Source organism: Mustelus asterias, chromosome 25, assembly GCF_964213995.1.
Source record: "Mustelus asterias chromosome 25, sMusAst1.hap1.1, whole genome shotgun sequence".
NCBI classification, from domain to species: Eukaryota; Metazoa; Chordata; class Chondrichthyes; order Carcharhiniformes; family Triakidae; genus Mustelus; species Mustelus asterias.
In genome coordinates, this window is record NC_135825.1 from 35,058,480 (window position 1) to 35,079,019 (window position 20,540).

At 40.7% G+C, this 20,540-nt stretch overlaps 1 protein-coding gene across 2 annotated transcripts in view; it reads left to right on the plus strand.

Moving 5' to 3' along the window:
* ube2t (ubiquitin-conjugating enzyme E2T (putative)) overlaps positions 1 to 20,207 on the plus strand; it is a 31,511-nt gene extending 11,304 nt beyond the window's left edge. The window contains exons 3-7 of one of the 2 annotated variants that reach the window (XM_078197952.1): positions 1,659 to 1,728; positions 2,998 to 3,103; positions 5,695 to 5,793; positions 12,233 to 12,322; positions 18,046 to 20,207. In XM_078197952.1, the coding sequence (XP_078054078.1) occupies positions 1,659 to 1,728; positions 2,998 to 3,103; positions 5,695 to 5,793; positions 12,233 to 12,322; positions 18,046 to 18,165 (485 nt within the window). In that variant the 3' untranslated portion in view covers positions 18,166 to 20,207. The remainder of the gene's footprint in view (positions 1 to 1,658; positions 1,729 to 2,997; positions 3,104 to 5,694; positions 5,794 to 12,232; positions 12,323 to 18,045) is intronic. The other variant, XM_078197951.1, reaches the window with a different exon arrangement.
* Positions 20,208 to 20,540: the final 333 nt, after the last annotated feature.

A 20,540-nucleotide genomic window follows, 5' to 3' on the forward strand; every position in this document is an offset into this window, starting at 1 on the left:
GTAGCAGTGATGGGGTGTACGATATCGGAGAATTCTGGCAAATGACTGTTGACCAAACGAAGCGACAAGATTGCAATTTGACAGAGTGAAGTGTTAACTTGTGCTTGCCAAACAATCCAAGATATGAATTGGGCACTGGCGCATACAATAGCGGCACTTTTATTTACTTTGAAAGCAATTAATAATGCAATAAAATTAACTTGATGATTGGCGGCACAGTAATTAGCACTGCTGCCTCACAGCGCCAAAGACCTGGGCTCAATTTGCGGCTTGGGTCACTGTCCGTGTTGAGTCTGCACATTCTCCCCGTGTCTGCGTGGGTTTCCTCCCACAGTCTGAAAGACTTGCTGGTTAGGTACGTTGACCATGCTAAGTTCTCCCTCAGTTTACCCGAACAGGTGTCAGACTGTGGCGACTAGGGGAGTTTCATAGTACCTTCATTGCAGTATTAACGTAAGCCTACTTGTGACACTAATTAATAAACTTAGTTAAAGTAACTCCCCTTGAATATTGATGAGAATATAAACTTGAATTGTTTGCATCAATGTTTGTGTCCTGTCACATCTGTGTCTCTGGTTTTGTTCAACCTTGAATGCAAGCTGGTAACAGGATGCTAATTAACTGCAATTGGCTAAACTGGAATGTATGTATACCTTGTGGGTGCACCAACACCATGTGGGTTGTAGCAAGCAGATCACCATCACTTTCATGTATGTGGGCGTTCGGGAGAAATTTGCGTTGAGCAACAAATGCTGGCCTTGCCTGTGATGCTCATATCCTACGAAAGAAAAGAAAGTTACAAGGATAAACCTTTTTAACTTTAGTGTATTCTACATTACTTACTTCTGGATAATTGCAAAGTTATGTTTTAGAATTCTTTATTTTAAGAGAAGCGCGAGTGGAGAAATCAGAATGAAAGGGTGGTACGGAGTTTTATCAACTTCCCAATTTAGTGAATTAAAGTACTTGATTCTTTAATATTGTAAGGTGATTTCAGTTTATTTTACTTGAATTGCAATGTGTTAACTTTCCTATTATCCTTACCAACAAGCTTTTTATCAATGTCTTTTTATCTTGTGTTGAATTGCCAGTGTGTTTAAGTCTTCACTAAACTGTTAAACCGTACTATGACGATAGTTAACTGCACAGATGAAATTCTGGTCCCTGGTTATTCATGATGTATAAAACTATGTTTAAACTAATAGAAGTGACCCTAATTTTTTAGAATTCAGCCAGGTCGATTTGTTAATATCAGCATCCTGCATTCTTGGTGTGGTGTATTCAATCATTTTCTTCGTTGGCATAAGGTGTGTTTATCTTTTCACTATACCAGTGAATAATAGCAACTTGGAGCACACCTGGAATTGCCTGTGTTGCACTGGACAATGAAGAAAGTTACATGGGAATGGGGAAGTGGGTGCTGAAGATGCAGCTAATGTGTCTACTAATAACCCTTTGTTATTTTTCATGAGGAACATCACACGCTTTTATTGCTTAAAGTATTTGACCCTTTAAAAGTTAAATTGTTAATGAAACCCAGTTTTTCATTTTAAGTGTTCAGTTTTAGATCCAAAATATCGCAGCTGATATCCGTGGTTTGGTTGACGCCAATTCTCAGAAGGCCTCAAGTATTAACACACTAATTTCATTTCTTTTAGAGATTTTGGGAAGTGCCAATTCACCCTATGAAGGTGGAATATTTAATCTTGAAATTATTGTTCCTGAAAGGTACAATTAAGTTTTTAAATTTCTGATGCATATTTTGATTTCCTGTGATCATGCATATCTGCACAATAACTCTTCTAGCATGTTCCATGGTTTGATAAATTAATTACAGTGACAGTTGAAGTGTAACCTCCCTGACATTTGTGCTGAATGCAGAATTAATGATCACAACACCAACATTACATTTACATTGTTAAGCTTCGATTCATGCCATATGCTTTATTATTTCACACTAATGTAATACGTTAATGGAAAAGTAGTAATTTGAGTTTTGCTTAAATGCTGTTGTGTGTAATTGACACATTTTAAAAAAGAAAAATGTCAAGCTGAAGCACTTTCTCTTCAAAATATAGCCAATGGTGTATAAATGTCACGCCCTTCCAATGATTTACAATTGTGTGCCTTTTTTTAGCTAATCTGGCGATGTTGCAAAGGGCTGTCCGAATCCTGAAGCAGCTACATTTGTTTCATTGGAACAAGGATTTTGAATTTTTCTGATGCCCAATTCAAACCCGCTGAACTAGGAAATCATTCTATTGGCTAATTAATATCTCTTTGCCCCTCTAAAATAAAATTACAATTCCACAATAATGATATCATACTCAGAAAAAAAGTTAAATATGTACAAAACCATGTTGCAACTGTAACGCATTTTATTTAAGAATATACCATGTGCAGAAATACTAGAGTGGCTACTATACTTCTAAGACTGTTATATTCTTTTCAAAAAAAAAGTGTGATCCCTAACAACTGCGGATAAATGTCTTGAGCCACTTGGACCAATAGCTTCAAAGTTAAAATTCAAGTTGTCACAGAGTTAGCCATTCTTTGCTTAGAGTGGTAGGGCATTGAGGTTTGGGTATCTTGTGTCCTGATTTGAGAGAGGATAAGGAGATCTGTCAGTATGCCAATCTTGATGTTTTTGTTTCCTCTGGTGATTGCTGAAAAGTATATTTGTGTTAACATTGGGTGAGCTTAGAACATTTTAATGTCAAATTTCTGACATTACCCAGTTTGGGCTTATTTATCACCAATAAATTGTGTGGGTGTGCAACCACAGAAGATGTGAAAATGGGTATTAGTTTTGAGTATTTTATGTGAGCTTTTAACATACTTTTAAAAATAGTTCTAGAATATGTCTATATATAGATGTTATTTGAGTTTTAATTAAAAACAACTAACCTTATCCTATCTCAGTTACACACAAATACAAGCCAAAAGCTATTGGATGACTTGAATAATCATGTTTAATATTTAAATGTCCTGATTCAGGTATCCATTTGAACCTCCAAAAATTCGGTTTCTAACCCCGATTTATCATCCTAACATTGACACGGCAGGTAGGATCTGCCTGGACATCTTGAAACTGCCTCCAAAGGTAATTGTTTTCAGGATAGAAATGCTATTGATATTTTGCCTGAAAGTGACTGTTCTTGTTAGGTTCACTATAATTTTGAAAGGTGTATTTTTCTCTTAATTGGTTAAAGATACTAATCTTTAGATGTATCATCTTAGAATTGCTATCACCTTTTTACAACAACTCCTGTGTGTTCTATGGCAAACAGTTGAAATTATCAGTCTAAGGTTAGTGATTTATAATGGTCACAATATATGAAAACATTTCATTTTAATAGGCAATATTTTCATTAAGGACAGAACTCAGGAGAATCCATGTCCACAATGTCTGCCGCCATTTAAAATGCCTCTTTGTTCACCTCTGAACCTTGTGTCTTAAATTAGGAAATCCAATGTTCACTAACACTGAGAATCGATTCTTACCTTTTCAAGATATCCTCATTTACAGCGTTAGTCCATTAATCCCTAAGTCATATTTATATTCAGCAATGAAATGTGGGTGATTTAATGGATTCCAAATTGCATTTTTACCTCTTGGATTCCCAATTGGAATCTAGTCTGGGATTTCTGGCATTTAATCTGCATGTCTGACTGCCCAGTCCCTTGTGAAACTGCATGACTTTTATTAGTCATACTTGAGGGACACAATAACTGCTTAAAAAAAACTTGCATGCAATCGGAGCACTTTGCTCCATGTCCTAAGAACAGAAATACTAAGATCCTTCAAATTGCAATTTAACCTTGAGAACTTATAGCAGCAGTTACCAGACTTTGGGTTGTGACCCCAGTTGGAGTTGCATAGATAACTTATGGCATCACAGAAATTGCTTTTTGTGGTACAAACTCTCCCTCCCTCCATCCCCCACAGTTGTTCTTTCTACCCCCCCCCCCCGCCACACTTTGAGGCAGCAAAGAAAACTTTGGAGAGGAGACTACACTATTCAGCGAGACACTGCTGGGACAGTCCTGGACCCATTGATTGATTGATTCCATTAAATAGCAGGATGGTGAGCTGAAAGTGTATCAGCGAGTGCCAAGTGAGCCAGAGACTTAAAAGAGGAGTAAATGGCCACCGCTGATATGACTACAAAATGTGTTCACTGCCTTGATCTGAAGATTAAAAAAAAAAAAATTTTGTTTAATTTGTGTGCCATTTGTTTAATGCTTCTGGGGGAGGAGAGGAGAAAATCTTGGCATTAGCACCACCTTGTGGCAGCTGTGAAGACATGGGTCTCTGCAGTAAGGTCACCAATCAGTTTTAATTGAGTAGTTTAGGTGACAAGGACAGAACTGTACGGCCATTGTTTGTGCCATCTCCGTAAAACATAAACTGCTTTAGGATGGAGATCTGCTTATGGCTGTCATTGTTGGAGTTGGAGAGGGTAGCAGTGGAAGGGTGTGTTTCTGAATGGAGGGCTGTGACAAGTGGTGTTCCTCAGGGATCAGTGCTGGGACCTTTGCTGTTTGTAATATATATATAAATGATTTGGAAGAAAATGTAACTGGATTGATTAGTAAGTTTGTGAACGACACAAAGGTTGGTGGATTTGAGGATAGCGATGAGGACCATCAGAAGATACAGCAGGATATAGATCGGTTGGAGATCTGGGCGGAGATGGCAAATGGAGTTTAATCCAGACAAATGTGAGACACTGCATTTTGGAAGGTCTAATACAGATAGGAAATGTACAGTAAATGGCAGAACCCTTAGGAGAATTGATAGGCAAAGGGATCTGGGTGTACAGGTACACAGGTCACTGAAAGTGGCAATGCAGGTGGAGAAGGTAGTCAAGAAGGCATACGGCATGCTTGCCTTCATCGGCCGGGGTATTGAGTTTAAAAATTGGCAAGTCATGTTGACGCTTTATAGAACCTTAGTTAGGCCGCACTTGGAATATAGTGTTCAATTTTGGTCGCCACACTACCAGAAGGATGTGGAGGCTTTGGAGAGGGTACAGAAAAGATTTACCAGGATGTTGCCTGGTATGGAGGGCATTAGCTATGAGGAGAGGTTGGAGAAACTTGGTTTGTTCTCACTGGAGCGACGGAGGTTAAGGGGAGACCTGATAGAAGTCTACAAGATTATGAGAGGCATGGACAGTAATTAGGCATGAACAGCCTCATTGAGATAATGACTCTAAACAACCTATGTTACCTATGGGGATGATCAAGATGGGGAGAGGGTGGGGTAACAAATTTTGCAGCATACTGTGTACGTTGCGGCATCCCTCGAGCTCAACAGCTGGCTTCCCAGACAAGCTGGGACTCCACCCTCACGCTACCGCCCCACCCCCCCAAACTTGTGAGAATCGCATTACAGCTCCTGTTATGCCCAGAATGCTGTAAATTACCTAATTGAAAAACCGGTGAGAACGTACCGGTCGTTCTCACCCATTCAACACTTTGGATTTTTTTGAGAAAATTCTGTCCAGAATTTTTTTCGTAAGATCGCACCCTCAGTGTCTGAAGGCCTCAACTTAATTGATGCACAGTAATATATTCAGAATATGCATTTGTGTTTTACATGTTAATCCTAAATAGTCATTATGAAATGATCTCAAATGCTTAATGCTAACTTAAACCCTATGTTAAGATGTTAATGTTGTTATCTAGGGAGCCTGGAAGCCATCTCTTAATATCTCTACGGTGTTAACCTCCATTCACTTATTGATGTCTGAACCTAATCCCGATGACCCTCTCATGGCTGATATTGTGAGTTAATTTCTTTTAAAACTTGTAATTATTTAGGTATGCAGCAAATTAACAAAGCTCACCACAAGTGAAAGTAGTGTGATAAGTTAATAGAAAATGTATGATGTATAAGGATTGGAAGCTAATGAATGTTGGGAAGTCATATAAATGGTGAAATGACAGTTTAATGCTTTTTAAAGTGGTTAAGAGCAAAGTTCAGTTTACAAACAGTGACATAGACATTCTAGGTAAAAGGAATGCCAAAATAATTTGGTAGTTACAGCAGCAATGATAAATAAGAAACATGTTAAGTTCAATGGTGTGAAAAGGATAATATCTGAGCATAAGGACAGGTTAGGATCTCTTGTGTTTTACAGTGCTTGGAATATAAGAAATAAATGAGTGACTTAAGATGTAACATGCGGTCATTACTGAGATATAATTGCAAGCTAGCTGTACTTGGGTGCTAACTATTTCAGATATAGGATCTTTATAAAGAACAAGGAAATTGAAATAAATTACAAAATTAGAGAGGATATAGGTTAAAAAAAAGAAACCTACAGAAACTGGTTAGAATTGAGAAAGAAGAGATGACTTAAAGTCATAATAGAAGTTGTTTACAGGTTGCCTGATCTGATGGCAGCAGTGAAGTGTGGGAATGTAATAGTTTGAAATTATTAGGAAGCCTTGGTCCAAACATGGACAAATGAGCCTGAACTTGAGCTGAGGTGAGAGTGACTGATTTTGGCATCAAGGCAGCATTTTGTTGAGTCTGGCATCAAATAGTCTTGGCAAAATTGAAATCAGTGGGAATTGAGGAAAAGGCTCCACTGGTTGGGGTCATACCTCGCACAAAGAAAGATGTTTGTGGTGGTTGGAGGTCAATCATAGCCCTGGGACATCACTGCAGGAATTCCTCAAGGTAGTGTCCTAGGTCCGACCATCTTCAGCTCTTTTATCAATGGTCTTCCCACCATCATAATGCCATAAGTGTGCAATTATCACCCTTCCTGACCCCTCAGGTATTGAAACAGTCCATGTCTTTATGCAGCAAGACCCGCACAACATTTAGTCATTGACTATCTCCTCCAAGATAGAATCTAACTATCTCCCCATAACATTCAATGATGTAATCTGAATTCCCCTACTATCAACATCCTGGGGGTACCATTGACCAGAAACAGAACTGGACTACCCATATAAATAATCTGGCCACCAGAGTAAGTCAAGAGGCTGGGAATTCTGTGGCAAGTAACTTCCCTCCTGACTCCCCAAAGTCTGTCCACCATCTATAAGATGCAAGTTAAGAGTGCAATTGAAGTGTGGGGATAGGGCCTGGGTGGGATAGTGGTCGGTGCAGACTCGATGGGCCGAATGGCCTCCTTCTGCACTGTAGGGTTTCTATGATTCTATGAATACTCTGCATTTGCTTGGATGAGTGCAACTCCAATAATACCTAAGTTCAACACCATCCAGGGCAAAGCAACCCACTTGACTGAAACCAATCTCAATACCACTGACGCACATTGGTGGCAGTGTGTACCATCTACGAGATGCACTGCAGCAACTCACCAAGTCTACTTCTTCAGCACCTTCTAAACCTGTAACCTACTACCTCAAAGGTCATGTGCAGTAGAGTCCAAAGATGTGCGGGTTAGGTTGATTGGCCAGGTTAAAAATTGCCCCTTAAAGTCCTGAGATGCGTGGATTAGTGGGTAAAATATGTGGGGGTAGGGCCTGGGTGGGATTGTGGTCGGTGTAGACTCGATGGGCCGAATGGCCTCCTTCTGCACTGTAGGGTTTCTATGATTCTATGCACAGGAACCACCACCACCTATAAGTTCCCCTCCAAGTCATTCACCATCGTGACTTGGACATATATCACTGTTCCCTCACTGTCACTGGGTCAAAATACTGGGACTTCCTTCCTGACAGCACTGTGGGTATATCTACAACACATGGGCTTCAGCAGTTCAAGAAGGCTTCTCTCCGTCACCTTCTTGAGGGAAATTATGAATGGACAATAAATGCTGATCTAGCCAGCGATGCCCACATCCTGTAAGGCCGGGGGGGGGGGGGGGGGGGGGGATGTACTACCTTGTTTTCTATTCATCATTTAAATCAAAACATTCAGGCTTTCTAAAATAGTTATCCTTTTCAGTTCAGCTGAGAAGATTTTTTTAAATTGTTGAAAGTTTTGTGTAAATAGGTCAGCTTGAGTAAAATGCTGGTGGAACAGTTCCTGCAAGGTTGTTGCATAATGAACTTTGAAAACATGGAGAATTGCACACATTTGCACATACTGATACATACAAAATCTTCCTGTTACATTTTCAGCAAACAAATTATCCATCTGGGTTCCTTTTGAAAATTAGCTAATTAATATCTGTCAGTGTATTCCCATTGAATATATTTAAGTTATGAAACCTAACTTAAATTATTTATCTTATTTGAAAATGGCTCTAAAAAGTGATAATTTTATATATAATTAACTTAAATTGTTGCAAATTGTTTGTGTTTGCAGTTCTTAATTTTCAAGTTGTATTAATTTTTGTAAAAATTGTGTGATATGACTGGAAATGTTGCAATCTGCTGTGTTCAGTGGTGTTTGCCTAATTTGATGTGTCACAGAGGACCTCTAGTGTTACAAACTGCTATTACACATCTTGGCGAAATAAGTACTTCCTAAACAGTATGCACTACAAAATGATGGACACCTGACTACAACTTATTCCAGATAGCCCAAAATACACATTTAAAATTTTTAAATTATCTTCTAATTCATGTTGCACAATGTAAATAGCAGTGGTCAAAAGAATGCACGATTCAATGCAATTCCTACAAATTGATTTTTTATTACACTAAATTTCCATTGCTATGTATGTTACTCAGCTCAAATTTAGCGCTGTAAAAATGAATTATTGAATAACTTGAAATGTAAACTGATTGTAAGTGATGGGGATAAATATTTTGAGCCTTGTCAATACATTAATGTATTTAAATAACTCAGAAGATTTCATGGATGCTCTTTGGCCATACTGAAATGTGATTAATTATCTCCAAAACAGTTTTATTGCTTGAAAGAATTTTTTGAGCTGATAGAATATTTTCATAAATTGATAAATCTTTCCTTTTTCAATTTTTAGTTATTACAAGAAATTGTAAGTTATTTCATCTATGCTGGATGCTGAAGTTTTAAAGTCTGGTTCATATATGGTTCAAAATCACAAATGGAAGGGTAGAGTGTGGTGGAAATAATTTTTTGAGGTGTGTCTATTTCAATGCCAGGAGTATTGTGGGGAAGGCAGATGAGCTGAAGGCGTGGATAGACACATGGAAATATGACATTATAGCCATTAGTGAAACTTGGCTACAGGAGGGGCAGGACTGGCAGCTCAATGTTCCAGGGTTCCAATGTTTCAGGCGGGATAGAGGCAGAGGGATAAAAGGTGGGGGGGTGGCATTGTTGGTCAGGGAAAATGTTACAGCGGTACTCAGGCAAGATAGATTAGGGAGCTTGTCTACAGAGGCCCTATGGGTGGAGCTGAGAAACAGGAAAGGTATGACCACATTAATGGGCTTGTATTATAGACCACCCAATAGTCAGCGAGAACTGGAGGAGCAAATCAGCGGAGAGATAGCTGACAACTGCAAGAAACACAAAGTTGTGATAGTAGGGGATTTTAATTTTCCACATATAGATTGGGACTCGCATACTGTTAAAGGTTTAGACGGGGTAGAGTTTGTAAAATGTGTTCAGGAGAATTTTCTACATCAGTATATAGAGGTGCCAACTAGAGAGGATGCGATATTGGATCTCCTATTGGGAAATAAGCTCGGGCAGGTGATGGATGTGAGTGTGAGGGAACACTTTGGATCCAGTGATCATAATGCCATTAGTTTCAACCTGATCGTGGATAAGGATAGATCTGGTCCTCGGGTTGAAGTTCTGAACTGGAAAAAGGCCAAATTTGATGAAATGAGAAGGGATCTGGGAAGTGTGGATTGGCACAGGCTGTTCTCTGGTCAGGATGTAAATGGAAAGTGGGAGGCCTTCAAAGGAGAAATTTTGAGAGTGCAGAGTTTGTATGTTCCTGTCAGGATTAAAGGCAAAGTAAATAGGAATAAGGAACCTTGGTTCTCGAGGGAGATTGTAACACTGATTAAGAGGAAGAGAGAGTTGTATGAAATGTACAGGCAGCAAGGAACAGATCAGATGCTCAAGGAGTATAAAAAGTGCAAGAAGCTACTTAAGAGGGAAATCAGGAGGGCTAAAAGAAGACATGAGGTTGCTTTGGCAGACAGAGTGAAGGAAAATCCAAAGAGCTTCTATAGGTATGTTAGGAGCAAAAGGATAGTGAGGGATAAAATTGGTCCTCTTGAAGACCAGAGTGGTAGACTGTGTATGGAACCAAAAGAGATGGGGGAGATACTAAATGGTTTTTTTGCATCCGTATTTACTGAGGAAACGGGCATGGAGTCTACGGAAATAGGGCAAACTGGTAGGGAGGCCATGGAACCTTTACAGATTAAAGGGGAGGAGGTGCTCGCTGTCTTGAGGCAAATCAGAGTGGATAAATCCCCAGGACCGGACAGGGTATTCCCACGGACCTTGAGGGAAGCTAATGTTGAACTTGCAGGGGCCCTGGCAGACATATTTAAAATGTCAGTATTCACGCGGGAGGTGCCGGATGATTGGAGGGTGGCTCATGTTGTTCCGTTGTTCAAAAAAGGTTCCAAAAGAAATCCGGGAAATTATCGGCCAGTAAGTTTGACGTCGGTGGTGGGCAAGTTATTGGAAGGTGTGATAAGGGATAGGATCTACAAATATTTGGATAGACAGGGACTTATTAGGGAGAGTCAACATGGCTTTGTGCATGGTAGGTCATGTTTGACCAATCTATTAGAGTTTTTCGAGGAGGTTACCAGGAAAGTGGATGAAGGGAAGGCGGTGGATGTTGTCTACCTGGATTTCAGCAAGGCCTTTGACAAGGTCCCTCATGGGAGGTTAGTTAGGAAGGTTCAGTCGCTAGGTATACATGGGGAGGTAGTAAATTGGATAAGACACTGGCTCAATGGAAGAAGCCAGAGAGTGGTTGTGGAGGATTGCTTCTCTGAGTGGAGGCCTGTGACTAGTGGTGTGCCGCAAGGATCGGTGTTGGGTCCATTGTTGTTTGTCATCTATATCAATGATCTGGATGATAATGTGGTCAATTGGATCAGCAAGTTTGCTGATGATACAAAGATTGGAGGTGTAGTGGACAGTGAGGAAGGTTTTCAAAGCTTGCAGAGGGATTTGGACCAACTAGAAAAATGGGCTGAAAAATGGCAAATGGAATTTAACGCAGACAAGTGTGAGATATTGCACTTTGGAAGGACAAACCAAAGAAGAACGTACAGGGTAAATGGTAGGACTCTGAAGAGTGCAGTTGAACAGCGGGATCTGGGAATACAGGTACAGAATTCCCTAAAAGTGACGTCACAGGTGGATAGGGTCGTAAAGAGTGCCTTTGGTACATTGGCCTTTATAAATCGGAGTATCGAGTATAAAAGTTGGAGTTGGAGGCACTGGTGAGGCCGAATTTGGAGTATTGTGTACAGTTTTGGTCACCTAGTTACAGGAAGGATGTAAATAAGATTGAAAGAGTGCAGAGAAGGTTCACAAGGATGTTGCCGGGACTTGAGAAGCTGAGTTCCAGAGAGAGATTGAATAGGTTGGGACTTTATTCCCTGGAGCGTAGAAGATTGAGGGGAGATTTGATAGAGGTGTATAAGATTTTGATGGGTATAGATAGAGTGAATGCAAGCAGGCTTTTTCCGCTGAGGCTAGGGGAGAAAAAGACCAGAGGGCATGGGTTAAGGGTGAAAGGAGAAAAGTTTAAAGGGAATATTAGGGGGGGCTTCTTCACGCAGAGAGTGGTGGGAGTGTGGAATGAGCTGCCGGATAAAGTGGTAAATGCTCCACTGTCAACATTTAAGAAAAACTTGGACGGGTTCATGGATGAGAGGGGTGTGGAGGGATATGGTCCAAGTGCAGGTCAGTGGGACTAGGCATAAAATGGTTTGGCACAGACAAGAAGGGCCAAAAGGCCTGTTTCTGAGCTGTAATTTTCTATGGTTCTATATATCTATGTGCGCTTTTCCATTACTCAAATTTTGATTTTATTTTATAAAAAACTTAGCTTTATGCTGCGGTTGAAACTTTCGGCATGTATCGACATAGTTACGGTTATAGAGTTAGTTACTTCTGATTTCAAGAAGTCTTATTTGGCTATATTCACTTCTGCCTCCCAGCAGTGTTTTTATGTTTTGGTGGAGAGGAGCAGTAAGTTAACACTGAGCAAAGAGCCCTGTTTGGATTTGGTGTGTTTCTGTACTATTTTCAGTTATACTCCAAATTAGTAAGATGTATTCTGAAGATAGAATTATCCATTTAATATAGTTTGTCTCTTTTCCTCAGTCATCTGAATTTAAATACAACAGACAGTCTTTTCTGGAAAATGCAAAACAATGGACGTTAAAACATGCAACACAAACAAAAAAGAACGAGGTTTGTTTTAAGCTTACTCAATTTGCAGAGAAGTGATGGGGTGGCATAGAAACCCTACAGTGCAGAAGGAGGCCATTCGGCCCATCGAGTCTGCACCGACCACAATCCCACCCAGGCCCTACCCCCACATATTTTACCCGCTAATCCCGCTAACCTACGCATCCCAGGACTCTAAGGGGCAATTTTTAACCTGGCCAATCAACCTAACCCGCACATCTTTGGATGTGCTTTGTATTCCTAGAGTGTGTCAATACTACTTTTTAACTAACTGCTAAATGCACAAGGATATCCTGAATGACTGCTATTTCTTTCCTGTTGAGTCGTGGACTGGAAGTTGGTGACTTCTAATGCAGGGAATCAATTGAACAGCTATGGTTTACATCAGAAAAACGCAGAATACAAACCATAAAACATTAATGAAAATATCACCATCTTGTTTAATAAAGATGGTTTGACTTATTCACTTTAGTCTAAATCATTGGTCCTACCTTTTGCCTTATACCAACAAATTTATTACTTAAACATATACTGGTTTAACTGCTGACTAGCATAATCGGAAATCCTGATCCTTGTCTCACCAGACTAGAAAAGAAGGTGCAAGATTAGTGCCTAGTTTGTGTTTGAGTTGACCAGTGTCAGATAAAGTAGAAGTGGGCTATATGATGATGAGACTGAATTTGTGGAGGGTGAGGAATCAGCCAGAGTTCCTGTTCCTGACTTGGCTAAAAAGCATCTATCTTAGCCTGAATAGCCTTCACTTAAATTAACCACTTCCATTGACCCCACCAACACTCATTCCCAATAAAAGCCTTGGAGATTCATGCTGCTAAATATTGATCGAAAATTTGCTAGAAAAGTAACTGTGTGTTAATAACGCTCATTATTATTGCATAAATGAGCTAGCAAATTCAGTGGATTAAAAAATGCTGAGTTATAAATCTTCAGAACTTTCTGGGGTGACCTGTTGGTACAGTGGTTAGCACTGCTGCCTCACAGCGTCAGGGACCTGGGTTTGATTCTCAGCTTGGGTCACTGTGTGGAGTCTGCACGTTCTCCTCATGTCTGTGAGAATTTCCTCCGGGTGCTCCGGTTTCTTCCCACAGTCCAGAAGATGTGCTGGTTAGGTACATTGGCCATGTTAAATTCTCCCTCCGTATACTCGAACAGGCGCCGGAGTGTAGTGACTCAGGGATTTTTCACAGTAACTTTATTGCAGTGTTAATGTAAGCCTACTTGTGACACTAATAAATAAACTTTAAAATTTTCTGGTATGTATGCACTCTGCCATTTGGTTTGCACAAACAGCAACTTGCCTTGATTACTTTTAGGAACTTTAATTGTCCATTAAATTTGCTACAGAAAGTTAGGACTGGTAGCTATTTTTCTATGAACATGCATACATATGAATTAGGAGCAGGAGTTGGCTATTCAGCCTCTCACCTACTGCGCCACTTAATAAGATCATGGTTGATCTGATTGTGACTTTAATCTACATTTTGCCTGTCCGTGATAATCTTTGACTCCTTTCTCCACCTTAAAAATATTCAATGATCCAACCTCCACTGCAAGACTCACGATCCTATGAGAGAACATTTCATCTCATCTCTGTCTTAAATAGGGGATCCCTTATTTTTAAACCACATCCCCTAGTTTTAGTTTCTACCACAAGAGGAAACATCCTTTCAGCATTCACCCTGTCAAGTTCCCTCAGGATCTTGTGTGTTTCAATACCCTTTTAATAGAGCACAGTCCGAAAGACGTGCTGATTAGGTGCATTGGCCATGCTAAATTCTTCTTCAGTGTACCCAAACAGGCGCCAGAGTGTGGTGACTCGGGGATTTTCACAGTAACTTCATTGCAGTGTTAATGTAAGCCTACTTTGTGACACTAATAAATAAACTTAAATATGATACTTGTTAATGCTGTCCAAACAACTTGTCTGGAAGCAGTATAGCAATCCATCACTAGATTAGTCCCTGGGATGCGATGGATGATGAGAGGCTGAGTAAATTGGGCCTAGATTCTCTTTGTTTAGAAGCATGAGAGGTGACCTCATTGAAAAATTCAAGATTCTGAGGAGGCTTGATAGGGCACTGAAAGATTGTTTCTGCTGGTCAGGGAATCTAAAACACAGGCATAACCTTAGAATAACAAAGAACAGTACAGCACAGGAAACAGGCCCTTCGGCCCTCCAAGCCTGTGCCGCTCCTTGGTCCAACTAGACCAATCGTTTGTATCCCTCCATTCCCAGGCTGCTCGTGTGACTATCCAGGTAAGTCTTAAACGATGTCAGCGTGCCTGCCTCCACCACCCTACTTGGCAGCGCATTCCAGGCCCCCACCACCCTCTGTGTAAAAAACGTCCCTCTGATGTCTGAGTTATACTTCGCCCCTCTCAGCTTGAGCCCGTGACCCCTCGTGATCGTCACCTCCGACCTGGGAAAAAGCTTCCCACTGTTCACCCTATCTATACCCTTCATAATCTTGTATACCTCTATTAGATCTCCCCTCATTCTCCGTCTTTCCAAGGAGAACAACCCCAGTCTACCCAATCTCTCCTCATAGCTAAGACCCTCCATACCAGGCAACATCCTGGTAAACCTTCTCTGCACTCTCTCCAATGCCTCCACTTCCTTCTGGTAGTGCGGCGACCAGAACTGGACGCAGTACTCCAAATGTGGCCTAACCAGTGTTCTATACAGCTGCATCATCAGACTCCAGCTTTTATACTCTATACCCCGTCCTATAAAGGCAAGCATACCATATGCCTTCTTCACCACCTTCTCCACCTGTGTTGCCACCTTCAAGGATTTGTGGACTTGCACACATAGGTCCCTCTGTGTTTCTATACTCCTGATGACTCTGCCATTTATTGTATAACTCCTCCCTACATTATTTCTTCCGAAATGCATCACTTCGCATTTATCCAGATTAAACTCCATCTGCCACCTCTCCGCCCAATTTTCCAGCCTATCTATATCCTGCTGTATTGCCCGACAATGCTCTTCGCTATCCGCAATTCCAGCCATCTTCGTGTCATCCGCAAACTTGCTGATTACACCAGTTACACCTTCTTCCAAATCATTTATATATATCACAAATAGCAGAGGTCCCAGTACAGAGCCCTGCGGAACACCACTGGTCACAGATCTCCAGCCGGAAAAAGACCCTTCGACCACTACCCTCTGTCTCCTATGGCCAAGCCAGTTCTCCACCCATCTAGCCACTTCTCCTTGTATCCCATGAGCCTTAACCTTCTTAACCAACCTGCCATGTGGGACTTTGTCAAATGCCTTACTGAAATCCATATAGACGACATCCACGGCCCTTCCTTCATCAACCGTTTTTGTCACTTCCTCAAAAAACTCCACCAAATTTGTAAGGCACGATCTCCCTCTTACAAAACCATGCTGTCTGTCACTAATGAGATTGTTCCGTTCTAAATGCACATACATCCTGTCTCTAAGAATCCTCTCCAACAATTTCCCTACCACGGACGTCAAGCTCACCGGCCTATAATTTCCTGGGTTATCCCTGCTACCCTTCTTAAACAACGGGACCACATTCGCTATCCTCCAATCCTCAGGGACCTCACCCGTGTCCAAAGAAGCGACAAAGATTTCCGTCAGAGGCCCAGCAATTTAATCTCTCGTCTCCCTGAGCAGTCGAGGATAGATGCCATCAGGCCCTGGGACTTTGTCAGTTTTAATGTTCCCTAAAAAACCTAACACTTCCTCTCTTGTAATGGAGATTTTCTCTAACGGGTCAACACCTCCCTCCGAGACACTCCCGGTTAACACGCCCCTCTCCTTCGTGAATACCGATGCAAAGTATTCATTTAGGATCTCCCCTATTCCCTTGGGTTCTAAGCATAATTCCCCTCCTTTGTCCCTGAGAGGTCCGATTTTCTCCCTGACAACTCTTTTGTTCCTAACGTATGAATAGAATGCCTTAGGATTCTCCTTAATCCTGCCTGCCAAGAACATCTTGTGACCTCTTTTTGCCCTTCTAACTCCCCGTTTGAGTTCTTTCCTACTCTCTCTGTATTCCTCCAGAGCTCCATCTGTTTTCAGTTGCCTGGACTTAACGTACGCCTCCCTTTTCATTTTAATCAGATCCTCAATTTCCCTGGTTATCCACGGCTCTCGAATCCTACCTTTCCTATCTTTCCTTTTTACAGGCACATGCCTATCCTGCAGCCTTATCAATAGTTCAAATAAGGGGCTGCTCACTTGGGACTGAGATGAGGAGAAATTACTTCACTCGAGTTGTGAATCTTTGGAATTCCCTATCCCAGAGGGTGGTGTTCCTCCATCATTGAATGCATTCAAGACTGGGCTGGACATATTTTTGGAGAGTGGGCAGCACAGTGGAATTGAAGCTCAAGAACAGCCATGATCATTTGAATGGCAGAGCAAGTTTATTCCTACTCCTAATTCTTGTTCTCTTCAGCCTCCTGTATGCATTAAAATAAGATTTTAAAAAACTCTTTCTGTATTGTGTTATGAGCCAGGCCAGAAACTCCAGGGTGTTTTATGAAGTTAGCCTAGACCCTAAGTTTTGCACTTTGATTTTGGCATGGGTGAGCCTGAGGTGTTTCACTCCAGATATAATTCAGGCAACCCACTAGGAAACTTTTTTCAAACAAAGTTTAATTTAAGAACACAGTTGACATTTAATAAGGAAAATTAGCATAACTTTTACCACTTACAAGAATCAACCATGATATAGTATAAACCTTAACAGCTAGCTATGATGTTCCAAGTCAAACAACACCCATCAACATACACCCCTATCTAGACGTGGCACAGTAAAACTAGTCTGCACACACCATGCTGGATTTTGCAGCTATTTAACACCTGCGGTGAATTGATCCTTTGAAATGTAGGATTAAAACTCTAAGGCTTCCCAGTCTTGGAACTTTCAGCACACCTCTGGAGAGAGACAGAGGCACTGCCTGCCTCCACCAGCTTCTAGCTAACAACTCTGATAGCAGAATTTCCAATTCCACAGAGAGGGAAACAAGAAACACTGCTTTCTGTCTCGAGTCCAAACCGGTTCTGAGCAAAAATTAAACTAAATCTTTGGACTTTTCTGTGGGGGGGGAAAAAGTTGCCCCCTCAGGCATCACCTGACCTGTCAATCATCCCCAAATCAAGCCCCAGTCAGCAATCCCAATGGATCATTAAAACCCCAGGACATTGCATTAGCCCAAAGTAAAAGCAAACATGAAGTTCATCATATTGCTTCAGTGATTAGAGGTCACCGCTTCCAAACAGTTTGGCAAAAATAAAATACCTGGGCGTGTTTGAAAAACCTGCAGGGAAACATGATTAAAATACATTTCTCAGAAGACACAGTATCATTACAATTGTACCTGATTGAACTCTAATTCAGCATCCTTCTCTGTTCCTCTGGTTGCCTCACTAAGATCTGGATGGAATTGCCTGTGAATGGTGGACTGTTCAGTTATTATGTGACCCAGAGCATCTGTACACATGTTTAACCTATTTGTATATTGTATAACTTGTGCATAAGTGTGGTGAAGGTCTGGATTTTTGTAAGCAATATAACATATTGGGCAATTTAACCTATTCTACTGTTTACAAAGCAATATTGCTTAGTGTTTCAATTTACATGTGCCCAAGTATGAGACAATCAGATTACATGAGGAGTGTAATGTTGGGTCCAAACAGATGTCTTGAAACCTCTTTCTTGTTTTAGATATCTGGTTGCCTGAAAGAGAATCAGAGCCAGGTTGAAGAAGCTGTGACTAAGGATATGCCGATATTGAGAAAAAGGTCTGCCTGTGGTTCTGAAAATGCCAAGAAGTTTTGTTTGTAAATAGTGAGATTTTTGTATTTAGATGTTAATTTTTAATGTTTTTGTAACTATCCTGTAAAGTTGTCACATACATGGTTCAATAAAATATAGCTGTTGGCTATGGCAATAAATCACCTGTGAAGTGTTTGCACAGAAAACAGGAGTTGAATAAATCATGTTTTTCTTTCCACAGGTGCTGTCTGACCTGCTCAGTATTTCCAGTATTTTGTGTTTTTATTTCAGATTTCCAGCAGTATTTTGTTTTTTGTATTGGGCTGGATGGGTGCTTATCAGCCAGCATTTACACAATGGACTGAATGGCCTCCTGTGATTTAAATTTTGATGATTCTGTATAGAGGCACCATTATAGTGGTAGAGGACTGGGGGTTACCCTATTATAGGCAGCTGATTGCTGCAGTTGAAGTCATGATGTGGAGATGCCGGCGTTGGACTGGGGTAAACCCAGTAAGAAGTCTCAACACCAGGTTAAAGTCCAACAGGTTTATTTGGTCGCAAAATCCACTCGCTTTCGGAGCGTTGCCCCTTTGTCAGGTGAGTGCAGCGCTCCAAAAGCTAGTGGATTTTGCTACCAAATAAACCTGTTGGACTTTAACCTGGTGTTGTGAGACTTCTTACCGCAGTTGAAATCAGTCAGAGAAATATGGCCTCTGTCAGTCTGGAGCTCCGCCCCCTCCTGCTCTGCTGCCAAGAGCCCACTTCCAGGCAGTTACACTGGGTTCTCTAACACCTCTGGCTAGAAAGCACCAACCCCATGGAAGACAAGAGATTGCAGCTATTTTTGCAATAATCAACAACTTGCTGCTCGCACAGGAATGTACAAGTTGGAAATGTATTAATTTGGAGAGTACACTTTCATTTCCTAGTCATTAATTATGGAGCAAGATATTTTGATAGTTGGGCAGCCACCTTTGTCAGCAAAAGAATGCAAATGATGGCATTCAATCATATTGTAGGACACCTTGGGTGGTATTTTCTGGCCACACTCGCTCCCAGGACTGGAAAATCCCGCCCAAGACCAACAGGCCTTTGCATGGCCCATGGCCCGTGTCCTCCCTCCCACCGCTACAATTCCTATGGTGGGTGGGACTGGAAAATTATGCCCCATTTGTGCATGGATGGAGTCTTGGTTAGCTAACAGGAAGTAGAGGATAGGGCGAAATGGGTCTTTTTAGGGTTGGCAAGCTGTAACAAGTGGAATGTTACAGGGATCAGTGCTGGGGTCTCAACTATTTACAATCTGCATCAATGATTTGGATGTATAGACCGAATGTATGGTAGTTAAATTTGCCGATCAGACCAAGATTGGTAGGAAAGTCTTTTTTCAAAAATTCATTCATGGGCAGTTGGTGTCGGTAAGGAGTGGCAATGCCATCTACTGAGGAGGAATATAGCTATGTACATCTATGGTATTAACTTTTATCTCCATCATAGCTTTTCCTTTTCTTTCCGTTGTTTTTTAGTAGCTTTCTTTGGTTAGCAAACTTTTAGTGGCTTAGTTGAAGTTGACGTCCTTTACTGCATAATGTAGATTGGATCAAAAAACCTAATTTTGCAGCAGCCAAATCCACACAATCCCACAAGAATTAACTTACCAGCCATCCAGCAGAACAAAGCGTTCACAAAATCAGTGAAAGGCTCATTAAATAATTTTACAAATAAAACATATCTGGCAAAAAAATTAAAACCACATGTGGCATAATAGAATGCATGTCAAGCTAACAATGTACCAAGCAAAATAAACTATTTCATATGCTGTTTTTACTCTGCTGATCCTTCTGTCTGTGCCAGTGAAATAACCTGATGTTAATCTAAATGCACAACTTCTAATTCCAAAACTGAATAAAATAGGAAGCAGAGCAAAAATTACATTTAAGGGACATGGTAGAAAAGAAAGAGGAGGAATTTGTAACTTTGGCTTTCTGAAAAATAAAGAAATAAGCAACACTCAAATGTCTGCCTCAATTAAAAATTATATCTTCTTATCCAAGATTGCTAGTTCATATGACAGTTTGAACTACAGATGTCTTGTGCAATACAACTCCAATAAAATAATAACACGAGCTTTTTCAAATTGTTGTCTACCAGGATATACAGTAGTTTAACAGCTCTGAAGAGGAGTTTCAAAACAATGCTTCATACAATCTGCAAAGTTTTTAAAGCATCAAAGTAGAAATCTCAGTAAAGTCTGAATTGGATTGATAATTGTGCTGCAGTAAGAAGTATCCTTATATTAGGGTAATAGGCAATCTACATCAGTAGCACCATCAAAGCCATATCAAAACTCATGAAGAACTGCAACAGTTGGGGCTATTCCCTGGAAAAACAATGGCCCCAAAAGTCAGCTCAAGTGTTTTCCCAAGCAGTAATCTAATTTT